This window comes from Culex pipiens, chromosome 1 (genome assembly GCF_016801865.2).
Source record: "Culex pipiens pallens isolate TS chromosome 1, TS_CPP_V2, whole genome shotgun sequence".
Lineage (NCBI taxonomy): Eukaryota > Metazoa > Arthropoda > Insecta > Diptera > Culicidae > Culex > Culex pipiens.
Window position 1 is genome coordinate 23,688,902 of NC_068937.1, and position 16,623 is coordinate 23,705,524.

Here is a 16,623-nt window from a genome sequence, read left to right on the forward strand (position 1 = left end):
ACTAAAAACTAAAAACTAAAAACTAAAAACTAAAAACTAAAAACTAAAAACTAAAAACTAAAAACTAAAAAACTAAAAACTAAAAACTAAAAACTAAAAACTAAAAACTAAAAACTAAAAACTAAAAACTAAAAACTAAAAACTAAAAACTAAAAAACTAAAAACTAAAAACTAAAAACTAAAAACTAAAAACTAAAAACTAAAAACTAAAAACTAAAAACTAAAAACTAAAAACTAAAAACTAAAAACTAAAAACTAAAAACTAAAAACTAAAAACTAAAAACTAAAAACTAAAAACTAAAAACTAAAAACTAAAAACTAAAAACTAAAAACTAAAAACTAAAAACTAAAAACTAAAAACTAAAAACTAAAAACTAAAAACTAAAAACTAAAAACTAAAAACTAAAAACTAAAAACTAAAAACTAAAAACTAAAAACTAAAAACTAAAAACTAAAAACTAAAAACTAAAAACTAAAAACTAAAAACTAAAAACTAAAAACTAAAAACTAAAAACTAAAAACTAAAAAACTAAAAACTAAAAACTAAAAACTAAAAACTAAAAACTAAAAACTAAAAACTAAAAACTAAAAACTAAAAACTAAAAACTAAAAACTAAAAACTAAAAACTAAAAACTAAAAACTAAAAACTAAAAACTAAAAACTAAAAACTAAAAACAAAAAACTAAAAACTAAAAACTAAAAACAAAAAACAAAAAACAAAAAACTAAAAACTAAAAACTAAAAACTAAAAACTAAAAACTAAAAACTAAAAACTAAAAACTAAAAACTAAAAACTAAAAACTAAAAACTAAAAACTAAAAACTAAAAACTAAAAACTAAAAACTAAAAACTAAAAACTAAAAACTAAAAACTAAAAACTAAAAACTAAAAACTAAAAACTAAAAACTAAAAACTAAAAACTAAAAACTAAAAACTAAAAACTAAAAACTAAAAACTAAAAACTAAAAACTAAAAACTAAAAACTAAAAACTAAAAACTAAAAACTAAAAACTAAAAACTAAAAACTAAAAACTAAAAACTAAAAACTAAAAACTAAAAACTAAAAACTAAAAACTAAAAACTAAAAACTAAAAACTAAAAACTAAAACTAAAAACTAAAAACTAAAAACTAAAAACTAAAAACTAAAAACTAAAAACTAAAAACTAAAAACTAAAACTAAAAACTAAAAACTAAAAACTAAAAACTAAAAACTAAAAACTAAAAACTAAAAACTAAAAACTAAAAACTAAAAACTAAAAACTAAAAACTAAAAACTAAAAACTAAAAACTAAAAACTAAAAACTAAAAACTAAAAACTAAAAACTAAAAACTAAAAACTAAAAACTAAAAACTAAAAACTAAAAACTAAAAACTAAAAACTAAAACTAAAAACTAAAAACTAAAAACTAAAAACTAAAAACTAAAAACTAAAAACTAAAAACTAAAAACTAAAAACTAAAAACTAAAAACTAAAAACTAAAAACTAAAAACTAAAAACTAAAAACTAAAAACTAAAAACTAAAAACTAAAAACTAAAAACTAAAAACTAAAAACTAAAAACTAAAAACTATAAACTATAAACTATAAACTATAAACTAAAAACTAAAAACTTAAACCCTGGGTGCTGAAAAGACAGAATGCGTAACGTGATTTCCGAATGATCCCCACTGCTCCTCACTAATACAACTGCGCTACAGCTGTAAACATAAACAAAATAGAGTTATCTAAGCCCGATCTCACGCACACTAGCTTACCATTTGGTTTTGCTGGCGACCACAAATTTTAACCTAAAAATCCATCGTGTACGTACACGCAATACATGCGCACGTAGATAGCTCTATAGAAGGTTATGTTCAAGCTCAAGCGTGACATATTTTTTGCTGCTGAAGTGACTTGTTTTGAAACATTTTGGATCAGTTGATTTTAAAGTTTTCGCTGAAAATTTAAGTGCTTTGTGCTTTTTTTTGTTCGTACACTAAGCGATGGGCGGCCAAAAGAGTCCTTCTTTGTTTTCCACGAGACGAACAATTGCGTCAGAAGCGAGACTACGAATTAATTCACTCAAGGGATGTCAACCCCTTGGCGACCCAATGGTTAGAGCATCCGACTTCCAATCCAAAGGCGAATCCAACCTGATTTCATGCGTTTTTTTGTTCATATTCCAAGTTCAATTATCCAGATTTTTAAGCGAAGATGGCGTTCAAATTGTGAAGGCCCGAAATGTCAAAATCATGCAGTGGTACCAATATTACGAAAAAAGTGTGTCATGGCATGACAGCCCAGCCCGGGAGCATGTTGACAGATTCCATACAAACTGAGCGTACCTCTTTTTGTGGGCCCAGTGGGCCTGAGATGGCGGCCTTCGATGATATCTAGTCAAACATTTGAAAATGGCAAATAGTTTAAATAAATATAGTTTTTGCCTTATTTCGGTTTTAAACGGCAAAATAAGCATTCTGGAATCATTTTGTTGAAAAACTTGTTCAGAGATACGCCAATTTAAAATATTAGTCTCGAAAAGTTGGAGGGAGCGTGCCGCGAAAACCGTCACGAAAAAAAAAGTTTCCCATGCAAAGTTTGAGTTGCGTATTTAATGGGCGGACTCCGACGAGGCCCACTTGCCATCTGTCGGTGGATACGCGCAACTCACGAAAACTGTCATGTTAGGGGACGGCTGTGACAGCCACATTTTTTTTTTCTAATGTTGGTGCTACTGAGCGATTTTGACATTTCGGACGTTCACAATTCGAACGCCATCTTCGCTTAAAAACCTGGATAGTCGAAAAATTTCAAGGAGACCGGTCGGGAATCGAACCTTGAACCTTCCGCTTATGAGGCTTATTGGGCTAATCCCATATTTAGATAGCTGATTATAGTAAACCTCGACGGGTTGACATCGATTCTTGTCAAACTATCGGTTGAAATCGGAAAAGAGTGTCATTCGGTCAATCCTTGTGTCAAAATCTGGAGTTTTTTTTTAAAGGTCCAATAAACCAAATTTCCAGTTTTTGCGTTTTGGGTGTTTTTGAATCCGCCTTGATTCAGGGGTGTTAAAAAACACCCACAAAGCAAAAACAAAAAAATTGGTTTATAAAAAAACAGTTTCTGGAGTTCTCAGTCACGACCTTCTAGCAGGATTCTAGCAGAGTTCTTACAGAGCTGAATATTCTTACAGCATTCTAGCAGAAATGTTCTACCGTTCTAGCAGGATTCTGACAGAACCAGATCTGCTAGAATATTTCGTGACTGGGTTACTCCAGAAATAGTTTTCACTCGACAAGCGTGTAAATTTAGCTTAATTTTTAACCTTTTGTAGCCAAACCCCATTAAGCGTGCAACCAATTTCTGACATTTCCCTATCAAAACAAAAACAAAGTCGATTTTTTCGGGTGATTCAGTGGTTATTATCGATTTTCTCCTAAAACTGATCAAAATTCGTGAAATTCTCGAGTGAAACTTGCTAAAAAGTGATTTCCCGGCCACGATGGCTTCCATGTTCGACCAATACTCGTCGGCGCTGGTGCGGGAAACGAGCACCGCTCCAGAACCGCCCAGCCAGCCCCAATCGTCGGGCTACGTCACGGTCCGCACCAAGAAGGAGATTCCGATCTTCGCGAAGCAAAAGATGAACCTGAATCTGCCGACTGGGATACTGCATCTGTCGGTGCAGAACGATTGGGTTATTATTTTGATGACGAATATGACCATCTTCCGGTTGAACATCAAGCAGCCGGACCGGTTCACGGAGGTTCCGATTGACAAGTACGTTGGGGGGTTGAAACCGACGGGGTTGTTTCTGGATCCGCTCGGGGCGCACGTACTGGTGACGTTTGTGCCGAAATCTCCTGGGTTTACGCCGGAAGTGATTTATCTGCCGCGGACCAGCTTCAAGCCAAAGTTTGTGGCCAAGTTGAAGGACCAGGAGATAACGGCGGTCGGGTTTAACTATTCGAACAATTCGGAGAGCTCGACGGGGCCGATCTTGCTGGGGACCAGCAAGGGGACCATCTGGGAAGCGGACATTGGGGTCGACGGCGGGGACAAGCTCATCCAGCAGAACCTGCGCCAGGTGTTTGACGTGGGAACGGGCGGGGACGCACGGCCAATCAGCGGCATCGAGTTCCACATGCGGCAGGACCACCGGAACATGCACTGCATCATTCTTGTGCTCACCCTGGACCGAATCTACACGTTTCACGAGACGATCCGGCAAGCAGATTCCAAAATGACCTTTGGCCAACTTCAACGAGTGTTCAGCTCCTACCTGAACATCCCGGAACAACTAAACGACTACGAGCACGTCATCAGCAAGCTGAACTACTCCCGGCTCGCATTCAACTACGAGGAGGACTTCCCCAAAAGCTTCGGCTGCCTGACCGAGGACGGCATCAACTTCCAGGAGATCGACCCCAAAATGGACACGCCCCAATTCGTCGTGCAGAAAGAGCTCATTCCGTACCCCTCCCAGGAGGACGGTTCCACCGCCGGGGCTGACGGTCAGCAGCCGGACAATTCGTCGTACAAGGTCAAACCAAAGTGGTCCAACACGCCGCTGTCGTTTGTGCTGACGGATTTCCACGCGATTCTGCTGTACACGGACCACGTGACGGCGATTTCGTTGCTCAACTATCAGGTCGTGTACGAGGAGTACTTTGTCGAGCAGTACGGGAAGTTGGCCAACGTGGTGAAGGATGTGCGGTCGAACGTGACGTACGTTTACAGCAACAAGATGATCTTTCGGTATAAGGTGAGTGTTGTTTGGTAAAGTAAAAGGGGAAAGATTGATTCTACTGTTAGAAAGCTTCTTTTTTTAGCCCGTTACAAATTTTATTTCCCGTTACTTAGTCCACCTTTAGGTGGTTGGTTCCCTCTCCTTTTTTTTACGAAACAATCGTTTAAAATAGTAATTTCCGATTTAAAAAAATTGCAGACTTTTTCTCAAGAAAATACAGACAACGCCTATGAAGAAAATTGCAAACAATATTAAAAAAATCAAAAAAAAAAATGAGATTCTGAAATTTTAAAATTTTAAAAATCTGGAATTCTAAAAATCTAAAATCTTAAAATTCCAAAATCCTAAAATTCTAAATTTCTAAACATCTGAAATTCTAAAATTCTAAACTTCTAAACTTCTAAACTCTAAAATTCTAAAATTCTAAAATTCTAAAATTCTAAAATTCTAAAATTCTAAAATTCTAAAATTCTAAAATTCTAAAATTCTAAAATTCTAAAATTCTAAAATTCTAAAATTCTAAAATTCTTAAATTCTAAAATTCTAAAATTCTAAAATTCTAAAATTCTAAAATTCTAAAATTCTAAAATTCTAAAATTCTAAAATTCTAAAATTCTAAAATTCTAAAATTCTAAAATTCTAAAATTCTAAAATTCTAAAATTCTAAAATTCTAAAATTCTAAAATTCTAAAATTCTAAAATTCTAAAATTCTAAAATTCTAAAATTCTAAAATTCTAAAATTCTAAAATTCTAAAATTCTAAAATTCTAAAATTCTAAAATTCTAAAATTCTAAAATTCTAAAATTCTAAAATTCTAAAATTCTAAAATTCTAAAATTCTAAAATTCTAAAATTCTAAAATTCTAAAATTCTAAAATTCTAAAATTCTAAAATTCTAAAATTCTAAAATTCTAAAATTCTAAAATTCTAAAATTCTAAAATTCTAAAATTCTAAAATTCTAAAATTCTAAAATTCTAAAATTCTAAAATTCTAAAATTCTAAAATTCTAAAATTCTAAAATTCTAAAATTCTAAAATTCTAAAATTCTAAAATTCTAAAATTCTAAAATTCTAAAATTCTAAAATTCTAAAATTCTAAAATTCTAAAATTCTAAAATTCTAAAATTCTAAAATTCTAAAATTCTAAAATTCTAAAATTCTAAAATTCTAAAATTCTAAAATTCTAAAATTCTAAAAGTCTAAAATTCTAAAATTCTAAAATTCTAAAATTCTAAAATTCTAAAATTCTAAAATTCTAAAATTCTAAAATTCTAAAATTCTTAAATTCTAAAATTCTAAAATTCTAAAATTCTAAAATTCTTAAATTCTAAAATTCTAAAATTCTAAAATTCTAAAATTCTAAAATTCTAAAATTCTAAAATTCTAAAATTCTAAAATTCTAAAATTCTAAAATTCTAAAATTCTAAAATTCTAAAATTCTAAAATTCTAAAATTCTAAAATTCTAAAATTCTAAAATTCTAAAATTCTAAAATTCTAAAATTCTAAAATTCTAAAATTCTAAAATTCTAAAATTCTAAAATTCTAAAATTCTAAAATTCTAAAATTCTAAAATTCTAAAATTCTAAAATTCTAAAATTCTAAAATTCTAAAATTCTAAAATTCTAAAATTCTAAAATTCTAAAATTCTAAAATTCTAAAATTCTAAAATTCTAAAATTCTAAAATTCTAAAATTCTAAAATTCTAAAATTCTAAAATTCTAAAATTCTAAAATTCTAAAATTCTAAAATTCTAAAATTCTAAAATTCTAAAATTCTAAAATTCTAAAATTCTAAAATTCTAAAATTCTAAAATTCTAAAATTCTAAAATTCTAAAATTCTAAAATTCTAAAATTCTAAAATTCTAAAATTCTAAAATTCTAAAATTCTAAAATTCTAAAATTCTAAAAGTCTAAAATTCTAAAATTCTAAAATTCTAAAATTCTAAAATTCTAAAATTCTAAAATTCTAAAATTCTAAAATTCTAAAATTCTAAAATTCTAAAATTCTAAAATTCTAAAATTCTAAAATTCTAAAATTCTAAAATTCTAAAATTCTAAAATTCTAAAATTCTAAAATTCTAAAATTCTAAAATTCTAAAATTCTAAAATTATAAAATTCTAAAATTCTAAAATTCTAAAATTCTAAAATTCTAAAATTCTAAAATTCTAAAATTCTAAAATTCTAAAATTCTAAAATTCTAAAATTCTAAAATTCTAAAATTCTAAAATTCTAAAATTCTAAAATTCTAAAATTCTAAAATTCTAAAATTCTAAAATTCTAAAATTCTAAAATTCTAAAATTCTAAAATTCTAAAATTCTAAAATTCTAAAATTCTAAAATTCTAAAATTCTAAAATTCTGAAATTTTAAAATTCTAAAATTCTAAACTTCTAAAATTCTAAAATTCTAAAATTCTAAAATTCTAAACTTCTAAAATTCTAAAATTCTTAAACTATAAAATCATTTAATCTAAATTTTCAAAATATATAATATTCGCAAAATTTACAAAATTTACCAAATTTACAAAATTTACAAAATTTACAAAATTTACAAAATTTACAAAATTTACAAAATTTACAAAATTTACAAAATTTACAAAATTTACAAAATTTACAAAATTTACAAAATTTACAAAATTTACAAAATTTACAAAATTTACAAAATTTACAAAATTTACAAAATTTACAAAATTTACAAAATTTACAAAATTTACAAAATTTACAAAATTTACAAAATTTACAAAATTTACAAAATTTACAAAATTTACAAAATTTACAAAATTTACAAAATTTATAAAATTTATAAAATTTACAAAATTTACAAAATTTACAAAATTTACAAAATTTACAAAATTTACAAAATTTACAAAATTTACAAAATTTACAAAATTTACAAAATTTACAAAATTTACAAAATTTACAAAATTTACAAAATTTACAAAATTTACAAAATTTACAAAATTTACAAAATTTACAAAATTTACAAAATTTACAAAATTTACAAAATTTACAAAATTTACAAAATTTACAAAATTTACAAAATTTACAAAATTTACAAAATTTACAAAATTTACAAAATTTACAAAATTTACAAAATTTACAAAATTTACGAAATTTACAAAATTTACAAAATTTACAAAATTTACAAAATTTACAAAATTTACAAAATTTACAAAATTGACAAAATTTACAAAATTTACAAAATTTACAAAATTTACAAAATTTACAAAATTTACAAAATTTACAAAATTTACAAAATTTACAAAATTTACAAAATTTACAAAATTTACAAAATTTACAAAATTTACAAAATTTACAAAATTTACAAAATTTACAAAATTTACAAAATTTACAAAATTTACAAAATTTACAAAATTTACAAAATTTACAAAATTTACAAAATTTACAAAATTTACAAAATTTACAAAATTTACAAAATTTACAAAATTTACTAAATTTACTAAATTTACAAAATTTACAAAATTTACAAAATTTACAAAATTTACAAAATTTACAAAATTTACAAAATTTACAAAATTTACTAAATTTACAAAATTTACAAAATTTACAAAATTTACAAAATTTACAAAATTTACAAAATTTACAAAATTTACAAAATTTACAAAATTTACAAAATTTGTGACCATAAGAAATTCTAAAATTTCTAAATTTGTCTATTTCGCAACGTGTTTTTTTTAAACAGTATAATTTCCAAAAACGAAAGTAAAAAAAAAACATTTTTGTTGCATTTTGTTTTTGGTGCGTAAAAAAATAAGAAATTCTTTAATTATAAAATTGTAATCAAAAAATAAATCCAAGAGTTTAAAATTTCAAAATTTTAAAATTAAAATTCTGAAATTCTTTTATAATTTTAGATTTGATTATCCGAATTATGAAATTTTAATTAAGGCCTAAGATAATGGAGATCAGGCTTAGTTAATTTTTTTAAAATATTTTTATAGTTTTCGATTTCTGGAATTTTCAAATCTCAATTTTTGAATAATTGTATTTTTTTATTTTGAAAATGCTTCAATGTTTTTTTTTATTCAGAAAAAAATGTATTTTTTTTATTTATTTTTTTCAATTCTTAAATCAATGATTATTTTTATTTAATTTGATTTTTCTTATGTGATTTTTTTCAATTTTTTTCCTCTGCTTTTTTACTTCATTCTGAATAGAAAACAACATAATCTAGCATTTTTAGTTTTGGCCTTTAAGATTCTGGATTTTATTAATATTTTTTTTCGCGTTTAATTATTTTCTTACTTTTAACATCAAATTCGAGTTCTGCGTTTCCAATCTAGTCATATTTGAGTTTTTGAATGCCAATTAAATTGCATTTAAATGCATTTTTTTATTTAAAACTTCTTAATCACTTTAGGATAGTTTAGGGGTCATACAGCTCGCCAATCAAAAATCTGAGCAGTTCTCTACGAAATCGATCTTTTTTTTTTTTATTTTATTTTTTTTCGGCTGAAACTTTTTTGATGCCTTCGGTATGCCCAAAGAAGCCATTTTGCATTATTAGTTCGTTCATATAATTTTCCATACAAATTTGGCAGCTGTCCATACAAAAATGATATGCGAAAATTCAAAAATCTGTATCTTTTGAAGAACTTTTTTTGATCGATTTGGTGTCTTCGGCAATGTTGTAGGTATGGATATGGACTACACTGAATAAAAAATGATACACGGTAATTTTTTTTTGTGCCACTAAAACTATTTTTATTTTTTATTTTTTTGATATGTTCTAGAGAAATTTCCAGAATGGACAACAAATCTGAAAAGTTGGCATTTGATGTCCTCTAAAACATATCAGAAATGAAAAAAAAAAAAAAATAAAAATAGTTTTTTTTTGTAAATCAAGTTTAAGTGACAAAAAGTGAAATTTAAAATGACCATTTTTTTACCTACACTTTGCCGAAGACACCAAATCAATCAAAAAATTCCTTCAAAAGACTTAGGATATGACTAGGACTTTTCAGGACAAAATGGGTACAAGGGAAAATAATTCTGCCGTTCTTATTTTTTTTTTGACAAATTTTAAGTTTTTCAGTGCAACAAGTTTTGCGCATGACGGATGTTTTGAAGTTTTGAAACAAAAAAAAAAACAGTTAATTTTTGGACGTAAAATTAAATTCGCTAATCAAATCAAATCTAATAAGGAATTTTTAATCCGAATTTCAATGTTACAAATTACAACCGTGTGATATTTGTCAATCCTTTGAAAAAAAAACGCCTGGGTCGGTGGTGTACTTGCAAACGTAATTGCCTCTCACCCAAGTTGGCCTAGGTTCAATCCCAGTCGATCCCGGTGTGCAATTCGGTTTAACTTTTCTGCATATTTTTTACACAAACTTTGCAGAAGACAGTAAATCGATCAGAAAATTACTTTCCGTGTTACAAATTGTCTATTATCTTATCTAATCTAATCGAACACAAGCGGCCAGGCCTACTGCGTTGCTTTAACCGCAGGGACAGATTCTTTGAACGGACCACATTGCACAGAATCAACTGGGAAGAAGGATAGAAGGATTATATTTTCAGGGGGGAAGTGGAATTGCGGAAATTGAGGTTGGGAATTGTGGGGTTATTGACAATACAATAATAATAAAAATCGGCGAGAATTTTTCGTTTCTTTGGTGTAAAAAATTAAAAAGCCAATCAAAACATCCTTTTCTCACTCCCCGCAGATCATCAACGAGCAGCGCAACGCGTGGCGCCTGTACGCGGACCGCCAAAAGTTCGACCTCGCGCTCCAATACTGCAACGACAACCCCGCACACCGGGACATGGTCCTGGTCAAGCAGGCCCAATCCCGGTTCGACCTGGGCGACTACCTAGAAGCTGCTCGTATCTACTCCGACACTCAGCTGAGCTTCGAGGAGGTCTGCCTGCGGTTCATAAACGGCGGCCAGAACGACGCGTTGATGCTTTACTTGAAGAACCGGTTGGCGCGGCTAAAGTCGCAGGAGAAGATGCAGATCACGATGCTGATCGTGTGGATGGTGGAGCTGTATTTGGTGGAGATTTCGCGGTGTGCGGTTGATAGTCCGGAGCGGGAGCGGGAGTTGCAGAAGGAGTTTGACGCGTTCATGCAGACGGCGATCGTGATCGACTGTATGAAGAAGAATCGGGCGGTGATTTATGATTTGATGGCGTCGCACGGGGACAGTCACAATTTGACGGCGCTGACGACGATCCACCGGGATTACGAGAGTGTGATTCAGCAGTACGTGAACCAGGGCCGGTTTGAGGACGGGTTGGCGGTGCTGAGGGCGCAGAGTCGGCAGGAGTTGGTGTACAAGTATGCGCCGGTGTTGATGGAGGAGTTGCCGGGGGAGACGATTAGCGTGTTGATTGGGCAGGGGAAGCGGCTGGATCCGGTCAAGTTGATTCCGGCGTTGCTTTGTTTGGACAGTCCGAAGCACGTTTCGGAGATTGTCAAGTATTTGGAGTTTTGCATCCACTCTACCGGATGTTCCGACGCCGCCATCCACAACTATCTGATCCAGCTGTACAGCGAGCACTTCCGGGACAAACTGCTAACCTTCCTCGAGACCCAGGGCAAGGACATCACCATGATCAGCTACGACGCCCACTACGCACTTCGAATCACCCTCAACCACAAAATCCAGGACGCCAGCGTCTTCCTCCAGTGTCTGCTCGAGCAGTGGGTCCCCGCCGTCGAAGCCGCCCTCTCCTTCGACACCCAACTCGCCAAACTGACCGCGTCCCAGCCCACCGACCAAACCCTGCGCAAAAAGCTCTGGCTCCTGATCGCCGAAAAGGAAATCCGCGGCAAGCACGAAAACGTCCAAGAAGCGCTCCAAATCCTCAAAGAGTGCGACCTCCTCCGCATCGAGGACCTCCTCCCCTATTTCTCCGACTTCCAGAAGATCGACCACTTCAAGGAAGCCATCTGCGAGTCCCTCAAAGAGTACAACGTCAAAATCCAGGAGCAGCGCAAGGACATGGAAGACTCGGCCAAATCCGCCGAGCGCGTCCGCGCCGAACTGCAAACCTTCCGCAACCGGTCGGTCACGGTCGGCGCCCAGGAACAGTGCGCCATCTGCGGCGTCTACCTTCTACTCAAACCGTTCTTCATCTTTCACTGCGGCCACAAGTTTCACGGCGACTGCCTCGAGCGGCAAATCGTGCCGCAACTTGGTGAGTTTGTCCCTCTAACAAACAACCTCAAAATTTTATTTGAAATCTCAATTTTAGACGCGGAAGTGGTGCACCACCTGATGAACCTGAAGCAGCAGCTGACGGTGGCGCAGCAGCAACTGAATCATCCAGGGGTGGACTCGGTGGATGCCGTTACAAATAGCAAGGAGCATTTGAAGGCGCAGATTGAGGATATTCTCGCGTCGGATTGTTTGTACTGCGGGGAGGTGATGATCAGGACGATTGATAAGACGTTTATCGAGAACTGGGAGAAGGTGGATAGTGATTGGCAGTGAGAGGAGAATGTTATTAATTACTCACATCGTATTTAATTGTATTTTTTATGCAAATATATTATGCATTATAGTTCAAACTTGAAGTGAAATGATTCTTTCTTTGACTGACTTTCGAAAGAAAGATATCCTACCAAAATATTTAATATCAGAAACAATGATGACAGCTAGTTTTATTTGGTAGAATGGATCTGCCTTGGGTAAGTAACATGACCACAAAAGGTAAGTAATCATCCGATGTCACCGTGCTGAGATGGTTAATGAAAAAAGTTATATAAAAAAGTTATAAAATTGAAATTACTGGCCACGGTGTTAACGTTTGATTGAAAAAAGTATTTCAAAACGCATTATACACCTGTCCGCTTGTATTGCAATAATTTTTTTTTTTAAATTTCTAAGTATTGACGAAAATTTTATTTAAAAAAAGTACATAACAAATTGTAATTTAATAAAAGTTCAAAATATTTTTAAACGAGCACAAACATACTAAGTATGATTAGCAATGCAGAAAAAGGCACTTTAGATTGTTCTCAGTTGATTATACTTCTATTTCTATTGAAATTATGGTTATTTATCGAGTGGTGAGTAATTAAATGTCCTGTCATCAGGGGTGATATTGGGTTCTGGGGGTGAGATTGCGTCAAACAAAAATTTTCAAAATTGAAATGACAATGATCTTAGGTTTACGTTGGAAATATTTACCAGAAAAAAAATGATTACGCAAAAAAGTGTTTTTTTTTTTCAAATCTTGAAGATTTGAAGCAATTTGAAAAAAAAATGAAGCGGAATAAAAAAATAAAAAAAAAAATAAAAGAAGAAGTTTAGACAAAGTTTTTTTAAAGAAATTTAGAAACGAAAACCAAATAAAATTTAAAATTAAAATCACTTTAAAAGCTTAAATACAATTCGTATATAAAACTAAAAACCCGATTTAATCCCACCTGGGGTGAGATAGAGCCTTTCTTACTAAAGAATATAACGATGGTAGAACTTCTTTCAATTCATAACACTGACTTTGTTTAGAAGAAGAAAATCTTATGATGAAAGCAAAGTATTATAAATGAAATGATTTCCAAAAGAAACAAAACGCCATTTTCACCAAAAGAATATTTTTAATCGTACAAATTCTTAATCAAACAAGCGTTTATGACAAACGCGAGCATAGCAAGCTTCACATGCGCCAGTGACAACGCACACCGCGGTAGGCGCAAAGAAAAACCGAGGTATAAGTGAACCGCGTGTGCCGCACGGTGCAGGGAAGATAGCCATACAGCTTCTACAAATGTGACAGAGTCAGAGATAGCTATTTTTACAACCGCACCACTACACGCTCAATCACGAGTACCTTAGATAGAAAGCCATTGGCGTCGCCAGCATTGAAAACTTTGAAAACGATATAAACGATGAAAAGCTTAGAAAGCTCCTATTGGAATCTAATGAACCCTGTTAAATAAACTTACGAAATCACGAAAAAATTAAGTCTACTTTTAGGCGATTTTCGGAGCATACGGAAAACAAATAGATTGTAGCCGGATGAATGTCCTATGTCACAAAAGTTTTTAAATAAACATTGGACAGCTATACAAAAACAAACAGGGCAAAAGAAAAAGCTATGATATCTTACATGTTGTAGGAAACATCGGTAGACAAGCTACTACAAAACGAGTATAAGTCGAGCCACAAAATATATGCGCCAGCATTCTCGCGCCAGTATTCGAAGCTCAACTTGACAACTTGTCGACTTGACGATTTTTCCGATTAAAATTCATGGTGAATCGACAAATTTACGAAGATGGAAATGACGTCCTGGCTTAAAGTAAAACCTATACCTTTCTTTAGTAAGAAAGGCAAAAAGTAAATAGTTCTAAAAATTGATCGGGATTGCCGATCGGTGTCGAATTTGTTTCAGATGCTCACTCATGGTCTGTACTATGAATGTAGCAAGAAATTTTGAATAAAATCAGAAATGAAAAATGTTGGCGAAGGACACCAGGTGGGCTTTTACCTTTTTTTAGGGATTTTTTTTCTTATGGTAGGTCAATCAAACGGCTCTAACTCCAGAACCATATTATGAATCTGGATGAAAATTTGGGAGGTTGTAGGGCTCGAAAAATGCAATTTTTGAGATAAATAAAAGATATGAAAATGAAAAATTTGACCATATTTTCATTTGAAAACTGTGTATTTTGTTGAAAAGTCTGGCCGCATCCGAAAACAGATGGATATTTCGAAATTTGCGCGGCAACTCGCCCAGGTTCAGCACACTAGCTTTCATCTGCATTTAGAAGAATCGAAATCGGATATATGGGAGCTGAGAACGGCGCGACACAAAATTTTGCAAAATTTTACCACATACGAACATCACTCGACCTCCACGGAATTTATTTTCTCAAAATTCGAGGGTTGGAGATAGACGAGTTCTGTCAAGGTGAATCGATAGAGCGTCGAAAATCAATGCAGTGTGATTTTTTGACGATTTTTCCGATTAAAATTCATGCTGAATCGACATATTTACGAAGATGGAAATGACGTCCTGGCTTAAAGTAAAACCTTTACCTTTCTTTAGTAAGAAAGGCAAAAAAATTGAAAACTTAAGAAATTTAGAAGATATAAAACATTTTATAACAAAAAAATTAAAAATCTAAAATAAATATAAAATTGAAATGTTTTTAGAAATTAAAAAAAATAAAAGCAATTAAAAATTTAAAGTTTAAAAAATTTCAAATATAAAGTAGGGGAAATATACCCATTTTAATCACTCTAAGCCGTTCAACCAATTCTCATCACTTTTGCCGTTTTCCACTATTAAATCGACATTTTCAGATGTATCAACTATGTAGAGTTGCTTGCTCACTTTTCTTTGAGCTATTTATTACTTTGGAACAGTCAAAAACACTTTATGAAAGCTGTAATTCATGATCAAAGTGCTGATAGGCCGATAATAGAAATAGGCTGAGAAAGGGTATAGTTCCCCTATGTCAAAAAAATTATAAATTTCAAAATAAAAAAAACCAAAAATAAAATAATAAAAAAAAATCATTAAAAAAATGTAAAAATAAAATAAATTTTTTTATCATTTCAAAAATATAAAAAGTTTCTAAAATTTCCCAATCATAAAAATTATATTTTTTGAATCATTACTAATATTTTAATAATGCCCAATTTTTGATATTTTTAAAATTCTCAGTATTTTTTAAATTTTTAAAATTTCTGAAAATTTTAAAAATTTAAAAAAAATAAATTTAAGAATAATTAAAAAAAATATATTTTTTAATTTATTAAACTGTTGAAATTTCTGAGATTTTTAAAAAAATATTTTTTTGATTTTTTTTAAATTTTGAAATCAATTTTTTTCAAACATTTCAGTTTTTGAATCGATTCCCACTACCGGTTTTTAAAAATTTTGACGTTTAGACCACTTTTCAAAAAAACAGTTTTAGTAAATGATTTTTGTATTTTTTTAGAAGAGACATACCATCCTGCATTTTTTGTCAGTCTTTTGGTAACATCTTAGGGTATTTCCTCAAAAAATTTGAACGAAAAAAAAATCGTGACATCACCTTCAAATTTAAGTTTTAGACTTAAAAATCAAAAAATCTCATAGATGTGGCGTGTATTTTTGTTTCAGTGTATTTTTTTTCAGAAAGCCCGTCCAATTTCCTACAAGTTTGTCTTTGACCACTTTTTGTTACGATTTAACGGCTTCGAGATACAGTAATTTCTAAATTACAAAATACAAAAATATTTAAATACCTTACGCCCTTCTCAAATGTTGTTTTCGAGTACTATTGGCTACATATACACAAAAATGGCTTATATAGGCCTAGGATAACATGTCTACAAAGTTTCATTGAAATCGGAGAGGGTCGGGTACAAAAGTACCAGAAAATTCCTGATTTGAGCTGGAATTGCTCAATATATCTTAAAAAATCAAAATATTTTAAACAAAACAAACATGAAACGAAACTATTGGCACTACGCCCCCCGGGGCATGGCCTTCCTCTAACGTGGGATTTCTGCTCCAGCGCCTCTGACGAGACAAGAGAAACCGGGACCGACGTTTTACTTCACCATCCGATAGAAGCTCAGTGGATAAGGCGGGAATCGAACCCGCGTCTCATAGCATCATCGGGATCGGCAGCCGAAGCCGCTACCCCTGCGCCACGAGACCCACCCAACAAACATGCTAATTATTATTTGCAATGCAGAAAAATGCATTTTAGATAGTTTTCAGTGGATTAGAGTTCATGTTCATTTAAAACTTTAAGTAAAAAAAAAATGTCCCATGTTTTGTTGGACCAATTTTTTAAGGCGGGGGAGGGAGGTTGACGTTAACTTTGAAAATTCGCAAATTTTTATTTTTTTGAGTTTTTGATTTCTAAAATTTATAATTTTTTCATTTTTAGAAATTTTTAATTTTTAGTTA

General features: G+C 31.0%; 1 protein-coding gene across 1 annotated transcript; it reads left to right on the top strand.

Annotated features, from left to right (window-relative positions):
* The first annotated feature begins 3,393 nt into the window (after positions 1-3,393).
* LOC120414524 (vacuolar protein sorting-associated protein 18 homolog) lies at positions 3,394-12,289 on the top strand. Its single transcript, XM_039575732.2, has 3 exons — positions 3,394-4,749; positions 10,428-11,904; positions 11,962-12,289. The coding sequence occupies exons 1-3, from the start codon at positions 3,487-3,489 to the stop codon at positions 12,198-12,200; spliced, it is 2,979 nt and encodes a 992-aa protein (XP_039431666.1). The 5' UTR covers positions 3,394-3,486; the 3' UTR covers positions 12,201-12,289.
* The last annotated feature ends 4,334 nt before the right edge of the window (positions 12,290-16,623 follow it).

Bases quoted from the DNA above. Each gene is read 5' to 3' on its own strand.
- LOC120414524 (XM_039575732.2), top strand. From the start codon at position 3,487: ATGGCTTCCATGTTCGACCAATACTCGTCGGCGCTGGTGCGGGAAACG. The intron at 4,750-10,427 runs GTGAGTGTTGTT...CACTCCCCGCAG, and splicing joins AGATGATCTTTCGGTATAAG to ATCATCAACGAGCAGCGCAA. The intron at 11,905-11,961 runs GTGAGTTTGTCC...TCTCAATTTTAG, and splicing joins GCAAATCGTGCCGCAACTTG to ACGCGGAAGTGGTGCACCAC.